The sequence below is a fragment of the Sceloporus undulatus genome, chromosome 6 (genome assembly GCF_019175285.1).
Source record: "Sceloporus undulatus isolate JIND9_A2432 ecotype Alabama chromosome 6, SceUnd_v1.1, whole genome shotgun sequence".
NCBI classification, from domain to species: domain Eukaryota; kingdom Metazoa; phylum Chordata; class Lepidosauria; order Squamata; family Phrynosomatidae; genus Sceloporus; species Sceloporus undulatus.
In genome coordinates this window covers 58,358,642-58,370,703 of record NC_056527.1, presented here as the reverse complement: position 1 = coordinate 58,370,703, position 12,062 = coordinate 58,358,642, and the positions used below count along the sequence as shown (strand labels likewise).

At 39.3% G+C, this 12,062-nt stretch overlaps 1 protein-coding gene across 2 annotated transcripts in view; it reads right to left on the bottom strand.

Annotated features, from left to right (window-relative positions):
• LOC121933558 (programmed cell death 6 interacting protein) overlaps positions 1-11,408 on the bottom strand; it is a 29,285-nt gene extending 17,877 nt beyond the window's left edge. Inside the window, exons 1-6 of one of the 2 annotated variants that reach the window (XM_042473459.1) lie at positions 11,042-11,408; positions 9,120-9,174; positions 8,451-8,520; positions 5,452-5,579; positions 4,218-4,371; positions 2,531-2,631 (exon numbers count right to left, since the gene is read on the bottom strand). In XM_042473459.1, coding sequence (XP_042329393.1) covers positions 2,531-2,631; positions 4,218-4,371; positions 5,452-5,579; positions 8,451-8,520; positions 9,120-9,174; positions 11,042-11,256 — 723 coding nt within the window. In that variant the 5' untranslated portion in view covers positions 11,257-11,408. The remainder of the gene's footprint in view (positions 1-2,530; positions 2,632-4,217; positions 4,372-5,451; positions 5,580-8,450; positions 8,521-9,119; positions 9,175-11,041) is intronic. The other variant, XM_042473460.1, reaches the window with a different exon arrangement.
• Between the last annotated feature and the right edge of the window lie 654 nt (positions 11,409-12,062).

The following is a 12,062-nucleotide window of genomic DNA, read 5'->3' as shown; positions in this document are numbered from 1 at the left end:
GGCCACAGCCTCACAAAAGGAAAAGCTAGAAATTAAATTATGAAAACCCAGCATTTGTCAATTACCAGGTTCACATACCTTTGAGCGAGTTTCTCAAATGTATCTGTGCAGATTCATATCTTTAGATGGCAATAATCGAACATGCTCAAGCACCCGTCTGCTTAGAGAAAAATAATGGTATGTTCTTTGTGCTACAGGAGCACAACAGAAACTACTATAACTGCATGAATGCCAAGTATCATCTACACTGCCACTTTTCATGGTGAACGTACATCTGGTAAGTACATTTGGTGAGTATTGGAAAAGAATTCTGCAGATATTATGGACTGTTAGAAAGACAAATAAATAGATCCTAAAGCAAAACAGGCCTGGTCACTCCCCCTAGAAGCCATGATAACTAAACTGAGGCCGCCATACTTAGGCCACATCATGCTGAGACATGACTCACTAGAAAAGACAATAATGCTTGATAAGGTGGAAGTAAGTAGGAAAAGAGGAAGACCACATTCCAAATAGATAGACTCGGTCAAGGTAGCCACAGCTTTGAGTTTGCAAGTCCTGAGCAGGACTACTGATGAATGACTTTGATGTCTCTCATTCGTAGGGTCACCATAAATCAAAATCAATTTGAAGGCAGTTAACAACTGTAGATCTGGAATACATCAACTTTGATGACATGGAAGAAAATGTAAAACTGGCTCTTTAAGAAATTAACATGTACACAATGGCTGCAGAAGCTTCTAATTTTCTCAGTTGCAATAATCTACCAGAGAAGTTTATTATCTGTTACCTGCTGCCCTACTGAAGTGCTTGCACATGACAAACTGAACCTTGAACACTAATCCTTACTTTTTCAAAGTCTACAGCTGCAGCATCATGTGATGACTGAGACAGCTACTATTGGTGCCGGTCCGAGATAACATTTTGAAAGTTTTCCCCAATCCTATGGAGAGTCAGAATGGCAGAGAATAGGCTAGGCTAGAACTTCTCCACACAGAGTTGTTCTTCCTCAATTCAAATCAACACAGAGAGGCAAGAGGAGTACACTCTATCATCTCATTTAGCTGCACACATAAATAAAGTCATCATTACTCAATTGCACATGGAAAACAAAAGATGGCTACTGCTACACAACAATCTAGTTCCACAAAGTATCATTAAGAAGCTTTGCAATGCAAACAGAAACTAATTACTTAGTAAAATCTCTAAAATAATTTCAACAGAACTCACTTCCATGTACGTTTGCTGCAAGCACCTTTAGACTGCTGATTTAAACGGGCAGATATGCCTTCAAGAGCACATCTTTCAAGATGCACCCTGTGCCATTCTGAGCTTTCTCGGTAACTGTGCTATGAAGCCTAGGCACATATTTAAGGAAAGAGTAACCTCCTATCTTTTTTCCTTAAGTTAAAAACACTCAAATGAGTTTTCCAAATGAAAAACAGCCCTTCTGAAATTATCAGTACCAATTCATTTGCAGTACAATGTTTGTGGAGGATTTTATGGATACTCTACCATACCAAAAAAAGAGAGAAGTGGTGTAGTAAATAATGCTTGAATTTTTACTAGAAGCAGAGCTATCTAAGGTTACCATATTTTGGACACACCATGAGAAAAAGTGGTTCATTTAAAAAAATGCTAGGGAAAATTGAGGGTGGTAGGAAAAGAGGAAGACCAGAGGAAAGATGAAGAGATTCAAATAAACTAACAGCCCTGAATTTATAAGACCTAAGAAGGAGATTAGGAAATAAGACCTTTTAGATATCACCACTCTCTAGGGTTGCCTAAGTTGAAATTGATTTGTTAGCATATAACACTTACACAATATCTTAATGAGCAGCACCATTTAAACACCATGTTATATACTCAAACTTTAGAAATCCAACAAGAATTAGAAAGCTACCAATATTTATGTATTAGAATATTCTGATAGTCTCAGTCTAAAAAGAAAAATTATTCTGTATAATGTTAATTATACAGAATACAAATATAATTTTCTTTTTAAGGGGTGATCTATTCTTTTCTCATTCTCTATGTTTTAGAAAAACAAGCAATTAAGGAGCAAGAGCATCCATACTGTCATCAAGCCTATTCCAAGTAAGGTCCCTTGGTCGTGTAAGAGGACAGCAGAGTAAAGACAAACATGAACCCTATTAAAGACATGCATTAGTTTCTAATCATTTTAGTAAGGAAATAAACAGAGCACAACCCTAGAAAGACAGCCAGAAACATCCCATGTTCAAACTGACTAAAAACAGAAATTCTGTCTGATCATATACTTTTAATGCTACAGTAATAAGCTTGGACTCTATGTACTTTCCAAGTTTTAGAAAACACAGCAAAAGTTAATTGGAATTAACTTTAATTTAAAAAATCAACCACATCTTACTCATTCCATCTCACCCTCCAAACATCAAATATAGATAATATATTTGAGAATGTCACAGTCTCAAAAATATAACCTTCTGAACTAACAGCATACTACAACTATTTTACGCCGTTAAGGTTACATTACTATGAAACTACTAACCTTGGGCAAGGTATCCTTATACTGACATTGTTTGAATGCATCACCATAATAATCAGCAGCTTGATTTGCAAGTTTAGCTATGATGGCGTCTTTCATTTTTTCTAAAATGTAATATAAAAGCTATTAGAATCAGTATGATATCAGTTGTGAAAATGCATTCAGGACCTGAGTTAGTGTTTTGTTTCTGAAACTTACTTCAAAATGTCTCATTAGATTAAGCCACATATTATTAGACATTTTAAAGTTATGAATATTTTCTACACTCTAAAAGTAAACACAGTCTTAACTTTTTGAAATGTATGAAGACCCAGCATTTAAAATAATCCATCCCAATCTTTGTATCATAGAGTGCAAGACTTCTAGAAAGCAAAATTCTTCCAAACAGGTTATAGCAGGTAAATTCCAGTTATTACTGACTACTTTGTGGATAAAAAAATGAAAATTCAATGAAAGTCTCACCAATATCTGCAAATTCTAGTTACATCCCTGCTCAGAAACACATACTTAAACTTGTGTGTTGTTTAGGGTGTTATGTGAATGCTATATCTCAGTTCCCAAGCCTCAGATCAGTTGATGTCCCGCTCAAAGGCTGTTGCTGGTCACTGTTTTCTTCTATGTACACACTCTACAGAAGGTAATGCTTTTGAAAAGTACTAGACTCCAAGAATATGTTAAATCTTGCAGAAAAGCGTGAACACTAATTTTATTGCTTTGGTTGCTTCATAAATTGCCTACTTTCCACAAACACTTTAAAGACTGTGCATAAATATGCAAGTATCGTATTTTCGGTAACAAGGTAATTTCACACATTATTCAAGACAAAATAAATCTATGGGGGGATGGAAATTATTCTCAGTCTTCAGCAGTTTTCAAAGTGATCTTCAGCTGTGGCTGTAGATAAGGCTTTTGAGTGGGCACAGTGCTTGCAACACTGGAATGTCAGGGGCTATACAAGTCAGTGGAATAAGCCAGGGCTTTACCAGCTGCATCAGAAACTCCTGGTATTCACCTCACCACTGAACAACAATGATTTGAAATATTTCTAGGAAAGACCAATATCTAAGCATTTTCCTCCAAATATGAAGACTACAGATACATATGCAGATTAAGCAACTGCTTTGACATTAATTTGTGAGTATCTGGGCTATTTACATTTTTGAAAAGGGTGGGAGTACTCCTCCAAGCCACTCTAACATCTAAAACTATCTTGGGGAGATCTGTAGATATGCATCTGTACAGCTGAAAACATCTTACACTCAGTTTTCACATAAAGCGTTCCCTTAGTGAGCATCTACATTAAACCCTCTTCAAGCATCAGAACTATAGACATATAATGTGGAAGATAATTCTCCATCACTGTAGCAGGCAAAGGCCTTTTAATTCAAGCAAGTGTTTGACAACTCACTGGTCGCTGAAGAAGAGGCTGAAGTGAGAGCGTGTTATGCTTCCTAACCCAATGTCTTTTAAAAATAGTTTTCAGATGGTTTTAATTTAGTTGTTTGAATATGACAATCTATTTAATTATCTTTTTAATATAATAGCACAGTATTTTTGCTTATCTTTTTTTAAACCATGGTGTGAGCCACCTATGATTCCGGTACTGGGAGAAAATCAACAAAGCAAAACTATTTCGTAGAAAAAATGTTTTAGCATCTAAAAATTCCAAGTACTGTAGTATATGGCATACCTCTGGTAGCTTTAAGGAAAAATACTTCTTGAGCTTGAGCCAGCATGATAAGACTTAATGTGCCAACTGTATCTGGAGAGATGTCCACTGTTGGTTCTCGGTTTAGTGAAGAGAGGACAGTATCTTTAATGTGCTGGAAAGCACCGCTAGCAAACTTGAGAGAAAAATAAAGTCTTTTATAGATTCACATCTGATTATCACCATGAAAGATAACATTAATACTTATATAAGATGTAGACATGTGTGGCCCCTGGGTCACATATGGGTTCTCAAAGTTGCTTTTCCAGCTCTTGACCCCTTTTTTGGCCAACTCACTCACTATATAAACACCCTTTTTTTTGGCCAACTCAGGCCCCATACAGACAGGCCAAAATAAAGCTGCTTCAAGTCACTTTGGAGGTATGCTGTTTAAATGATGCGTGCGTCCTAAGAGTCCGGAAGCCATGCCAAAGCCATGATCCAGTCCTAAGGACTGGAGCGCAGCTTTGGAGCAACTTCCAGACGCTTAGAACGCATGCATCCTTTAAACAGCATACCTCCAAAGTGACTCAAAGCAGTTTTATTTTGGCCTGTCTGTATGGGGCCTCACTCACTATAATTTGCCTCTCCTGGAATCCTCTAAAAGCAGTTAATTCACCTTTTAAATAGGTTGGCTTTTAAATAGGTTGCAGGTGCTTCTGCAGTGTTCAACATCTGCAAACACCCACTGTTCAAAACCAGGAATGGACTCAGACCAATTCAATTTCATTGTTGTTGTTTTAGCCTTTGGGGCAGTGTATATAGCCCATTAGAAACTCTAAAAGGAGAATGTATATAGCCCAGTTGACACCCTAAAAGGAGGGGGGAGGAGCCCCTGGACCCATTCTAAGCACCCACATTGCATTTAGTACAATTACAGAAATCTGAACAAGATTCAAAAATGCCAAGCTAAAAAGGGCTGCATCCACACTGCAGAAATAATCCACTTTAACTGCCATGGTTCAATGCTTTAGTTTTTAGCACAGATCACTAACAAATGTTTCAAATTAGAATAGGGTGGAACCCACCATCCTCATAAGTAAATCCCATGTTATCTCCAAAACCAACTAAAGCATTATAAACATGAAATTTTAAAATAGGTAATCAAGATCTCAACTAATAGTAAGCAATTCCAACATTCTATTCAATAAAGAATAGCTTCTCAGCCTTTTGGCTAAAATCAAGTGTGTAGTATCAATAAAGAGACAACCCATACCTGATAATGTTTAGCAGCAGCTTTCAAGCCTTCATCACTGTCAAGATTCTGCTCTGATGCTATTTGGCTAGCCAATGCTGCACAATTGAACAACACACAAGTCTTCTCGTAGCCCAAACTTGCCAAAGCTGAAACAAAGTATACACAAAACAGTATTCTTGTTTATGAATAAGACAATGATTTCTATCAGAATTAAGAAAACTATACAATAAGAGTATCACAGTCAGGTAAAGTATGTAATTTATTAATTTAAGTTTTAAACAACATACTCAGAAAACCAGTATCTACCAGTATTTTCTTTCACTTCTGGTCTGTCCTTTAAAACAGTTTAATGCTAGTATGCATTTAAGAAGCCTCAATGGTTTAGAAATAGGTTACTGAAAGGACTACTGTGCCACATGCCTCCCATTCCAGTGGTTATATCCCTTTGGGGGGGAAACGACAGCATCTGTTGCCAAGAGAGTTCATTGCTCTACAGCAGGGGTGGAGAGAATGGCATGTGGCTCATATGGCCCTAATTTGTGGTGCATAAAGCCCCCATTATTATTTTTATTTAGTTCTGGGAGTTAATTTTCATCCCTAGTCCTGCAAAAAGCAAAGCACAGGAGTTTGGCCCCCATAATCCCCATTTTATAATCCTTCAAATACTAGTTTATTAATTATATTCACATAAAATACCATAGCACCTTACAGGAAAAGCAATAAGGCCACCAGAATGAAAAATAACAGCAGAGGTTCTGGAATGTTATGATGCTTCAGAACATTTCACATTTGCAAGAACAGTAACTGCACAGTGAACACATCGTGAGTGAACACTCACTATGAAAGCAGACTATCAGAACAGGAAGGCATCACCATCCATGAATCCTGAGCCTTTCAAACCTATCAGTTTAGATAATGATAGCCAGAAAATCATGTCATTAGGCTACAGACCTGCTATCTTTGTCTAAAACAAATATTATATGTGTACAACCAATAACCAATTACAGTATTTTCCTCTTACCAAATTTTGGAGTGGCAATCCAGGACATTATTATTAAGAGCAGACATACAAAATAAAATGGCAAATGGGAAAGGATAATTAATGTCCTATGTAATGGAATATCTGAATTAAGCTACTCAAAGCTAACACATACAGTGTTTATGTTGCTCACATAAAAAATCCTAATACCATTCAACAATCTTTTTATCTGTGTAGTAAGACAGCAAAAACAAACTCCAGAATATTTGTCAGATGGTAAACAGAACAACACAAAAGCAAAGCTAACATGGAGCAGATATTCCTCCAAGCACTTGCACTTCATTTAGTAATCCTTCTTGCTCCAAACAGTGCTTAAAACCTTCATTAACCTAGCACAGAGAATTTATGGCATATGAAGAATCATCTACTTGTACCTGGCTGTTTTAATAGTTACTATAATCAAATATAATTACAGCATAGATCCTGAAAAGGTATGGAACACTCTTAAAGACATAGGAGTACTACTACATTTGGTAGTCCTGGTGAGAAATCAATAATAATAATAATAATAATAATAATAATAATAATTTGTTTTATTTATATACCGCTATTCCAAAGATCATAGTGGTGAACAGCAAGTAAGCTAATTAGCAAGTAAGCTAATTTGCCCCCAACAGTCTGGGTACTCATTTTAGCGACCTCAGAAGGATGCTTAGGACAAGAGGCAACTGTTTGAACAGGATATGGAAAAACAGAATGGTTCCCAATTGACAAAGAGATCAAGCAAGGCTGCATTATATTATCCTATTTGTTCATCTTGTTTGCAGACAATATCATACAAAGAGCAGGTCTGGACTCAGAAGGAAGAGTGAAGATAAGAGGAAGAAACATCAACAATCTAAGATATGCAGATTACTCCATACTACTAGTGAAAAACATCATAGACTTGGAACAATTACTAAGGAAAGTCAAGGAAGAAAGTAAAAGGTAGGCTTACTACTGAACATACAGAAAACAAAAAGAATGACCACATAGGATCTTCATAAATTCAACCTAGTCAATGAAGAAATCAATATTGTTAAAATATTTCCCATACCTTGGATCAAACATTGATCAGAGACTGCAATCAAGAAATCAGGAAGACTAGGAATGGGGAAGGCAGCTATGAAAAAACTAGACAAGATCATAAAGAGTAAAGATATACAACTGAGCACCAAAGGCAGAATTGCCCATGTCATTGTATTCTCCATCACCATTTACGGATGTGAGAGCTGGACAGTGAAGAAAGTCGACAGAAAGAAAATATAGTCAGCCCTCCCCATAGGCAGGCATGCCTTCCACAGCACTGAGTTTATGCAGAAGGCAAGCCCCGGCAGAAGTAATGGGGTGTGTACCCGTGCCGCGTGTTCCACCCCGTGCCGCAAGCACACACCCCATTATTTGCTATGGGGCTTGATCATATGCTCTTTTCCCCTTACGTGAGGGGTCTGGAACGGATCCTCCGTGTATAGGGAGGGTGGACTGTGAACTCATTTCAGATATGGTGCTGGAAAAGAATGCTGAGGATTCTGTGGACAGCAAAAAAGAACAAACTGGATCCTTGAACAGATTAAACCTGAACTCTCCCTGGAAGCCAAGAGGATCAAACTAAGGCTATTATATTTTGGTCACATCATAAGGAGACAGGATTCAGCAGAAAAGATTATACAGTAATGCTAAGGAAGGCAGACAGCAGTGGAAACAGAGGAAGACTGCACATCATATGGATATTCAATCAGGGAGGGCACAGGCCTGGATCTGCAGGACCTAAGCAGAGCAGTGGAGAATAGAAGGTCTTGGAGATGTCTCATCCACAGGGTCGCCATGAGTTGGGGACAACTTGAGGGCAGTTAACAACAATATAATATAAATAAAATAAGGTTGAAATGTCATTTAAATAAAATATTTCTTTACAGCATAATGAATTGGGAGATTAGTTAATTTTGCGGTCTCAGTACTACAAAGCCTATTCTAATTTGACTTTACTATAGTTACTTACCAAGTTTGACTGATCCTCCAAAGAGTGATCCTTTGTCAAAAGCATCTTTCCAGGTAAAGGTTACACAGATCTAAAAAGTATGAGAACAGACAATTGATTTATCATTTTAAAAAATGATCACGTGAATGTTCTGGAAAGCATAATAAAGCAAGAATATGCATTCCAGTTTAGCTCAAAGTCTGCACCTTAATGACAGAAAAACTGAACATGTCTAATAATGCATAAAACTATCAGAAGAAAGATAAGTTTAAAAGAATAAAATTATAAAGAATGCAGCAGGAGGATGCCAATCAGTTCTTCCAGTAAAAGCGCAACTGACTCTCGAACAGTAAGACAAATTAATAATTGCAGATACATTTAAGCAAAACTTGTATGTTTAAGCTATCTGGCTTCTTGCAGATTTTAGTGGAAGAATTTTAAGAATATATTTAAATCTGAAAGGCTTCTAGGCTTTCAGTTATAGCCATTCTTCCCAACCCTATGTTCCTGCAGCTGTATATCATAACACGCTTCAAAATAAAAATCAAAGCATAAAACTTCACAGCTTCATCTACATGATTAGAAAAGTGGGACTCAAAGTGTCATAGGATTTATACTCCAATTCAGAGATTGCCCTTTTCGTTGCATTTCACTGCATATCAAGCAATTTTAAGAGGTATAACATGTTACCTGATTTTCAGAAAATGGAAATTTTGGTTCTATGGAACACAGCTGGTCATAGTATCTGAAATTAATAAGTCAACAAGAACAGGAATGAGTGGGAGTATATGAAGTTAACAGAACTGTTTGCTTTACTAAGCTATAAAAAATCAGTCTTCAACAAAAACTGTTTCATGAAGTACTACAGAACGTCCTTAATATGTTTAACTCAGGTTATCAAGGCTTGTCTGGTGACAGAAAAAGGATAACAGGCATCAGAAGTACAGTGCTATCCAACTAGTCTTAGAACTGGAACATCTACATGAGCGATTGAATCATGGTCTGAACTTATTAGTATTACTTTTGCATATAATAAAATATGTCACTGAGGAAATACACTGCCAGTAAAACTATCAGTAGAATTTGACATCGCTGAGCTCATTACTTTCCACGGGAACTAAATAAACACTGTAAGAGAATCCATCTACCCATACTGAACCTCGTCCTTGGTACACCTGGAGGTTTGAACCACTTTCCATCAGGTTTTGCTATCATTACTGTGTGTCAAAGAAAAGGGGAGACTAAATACCTTGGGCAATCCTATGCAGGAATCTGCAAGTGTACCTGCAGACATGTAAACCCATAAATCTGCATCATCTGTAAGCGGAACAGGATGCCTCCAGTCTCCAACTTCTAGGAAACTTAAGTGAGAGGTGGACCCAGATATCTATCTAGCTTTATGCAGATATTTTCAAACTAAGCATTTCAATAATATCTTATATCCATGCTGCACATATGGTTTAGGTCAAAACCCTTTTACTGTAAGCACTTAACACTATAGTTCTTTCAAATCAGTGACCAAATGGTTACTTGACAGAAGGTGTAGCAAATTTTGAAGCTTTGGCTCCTTCCCTTCAGTGAACTTCTGCTACCAGACAAGATTTATTTCAAAGTTAGGCTTTTGGATAAGTTGACCCAAATATCTGAATTTTAATCCCTTTAAGGAAGCTTCATATATCTTGCATATGCATTTAGAAGTAGACAGGCCTACAATGGAAAATGTTTTCACATGAGAGGATGCTAATAAAACTGCTTTCTGTTAAAAACGGATAGGCTTGAAGGTATTTCATAATGTAGAATATGTACTTTTAGGTCAATGGAGCCTGGATACTGAGAATGCTATGAAACCTACCAGCTGCTACTTGAGACTTCCTGATCCGTCCCTCTTTCAACACAGGCTTTACAATCTCTGTGATTCATCACATCCCTGTGACGCAACGGTCTTCACAAGACATTTGAAACAAGCCTTGTAAACGGAGAAACACATTTCTCCTCATCATTTAAAACTTTTAGGGCCAAAATCCAAAACGCTTTCTATAGAATAAGTCCCATTTGATGAACCATATTGTAAAAACACGCACAATTTATCATGTGACGGAAACCGGCATCTTCTGGAAACTGCACAATATTGACTGTTTACACACCCTTCACCTTTGGTACGGCTGGACTTATGACTCCGAAATGCAGGAAAGAGAGTGCAGTGACACTCCTTCTCCTGCCTGAAAGGGCAGTTCAATTGAGGCACAAGAAGAGATTTGCCCCATTCATTCGAAATAGGGTGAAGAATCTTACACACAGTACTTTATGGCTGCATTCACACTGGAGAAATAACCCGGTTTGGAAGCGCTTTAACTCTTTGTCTCACTCTTTGCTATGGAATTCTGGGAGTTGGAGTTTGTTGTGGGGCCCACAACAAACTCCAACTCCCAGAATTCCATAGCCTTCAGGCAGAAAAAGAGTTTAAAGCGGTGCTAAACCGGGTTAAACCTCCAGTGTGGATGCAGCTGTACTGTTTCCTTGAAGGAAGCGGAGGCTCCTGGGAGTGCCTTCCCCCGAGAAGGGTGCGGCCGTTGCCAGCCAGGCGCCTTCCTCCCTTCCCCTCCTTCCCTCACCTGAGCAGCGTCTCGAGCGAGCTCTCGTGCTTGTCGAGCGAGCGGCCCAGGGCTCCCTTGCGCAGCTTGTTGAGCTCCTCGGCGGCGCGGCAGTGCTCGGCCTGGGACTCCCCGCCCGGGTAGGTCTGCTGGATGAACTTGCACAAGGGCTTGGCCAGGTCCACCTCCGAGGCCTTCTTCAGCTGCACCGTGATGAACGACGGCGACGACGCCATCTTCGCCCCCCGCTGGAGAGGAGAGGAGAGGAGGAGGCGGCTGCTGCTGCTGCTGCTTCTTCTTCTCCGAGTCGCGGGGGAGACTGTGAACAACTCACTTCCGGGATCGACGCAAAAGTTCTGAGTCGCCGCCGAGCCCTCAGCCCAGCGCGGCGTCACGGTCACGCGCCCGGCGTCGTACGGCGGGCCTGGCCACGCCCACTTCTAAAGTTCCTCCGCCCAATCGCCTTCCTGCTTACTTTCCAAGCCCCGCCCAATCGCCGACTTGCATCTCTAGCCCCGCCCAATCGCCTTTCTGCTTACGTTTCCCGACTCCGCCCAATCGCCTTCCTGCTTACTTTCCTAGCCCCGCCCAATACTTCCCTGGCTCCGCCCCCTTGCTCTTGCTTTGCACACGCTTCCGGTATTCCTCAGTCTTCCTGTCAGTAGTGCTGCTGTGAGGGCTGGAGCAGAGAGGAGGGACTGGCCACCTCTGAGTGTTCCTTGCCTCAAAGCCCTCTATTGCAATTAATAGTGTGACCACTTGAATGTACACAGATAAGGCCAAAGGGGGTTCAAATCTAAGGCTGCATCTGCACAGCAGAAATGATCCAGTTTGATACCCCTTTAACTGTCATGGCTCAATGCTATGGAATTGTGGAAACCAAGGCTGCATCCACACTGGAGAAATAATCCAGTTTGGTAGTGCTTTAACTGTGTGGGAACGCATGGTCTCACACACACCCCATTGACTTCCTCCCATTTCACACCATACAGACTCCTTAGTAATGCTTTTTTGAACTAATGTTACTCATACATCATAATTC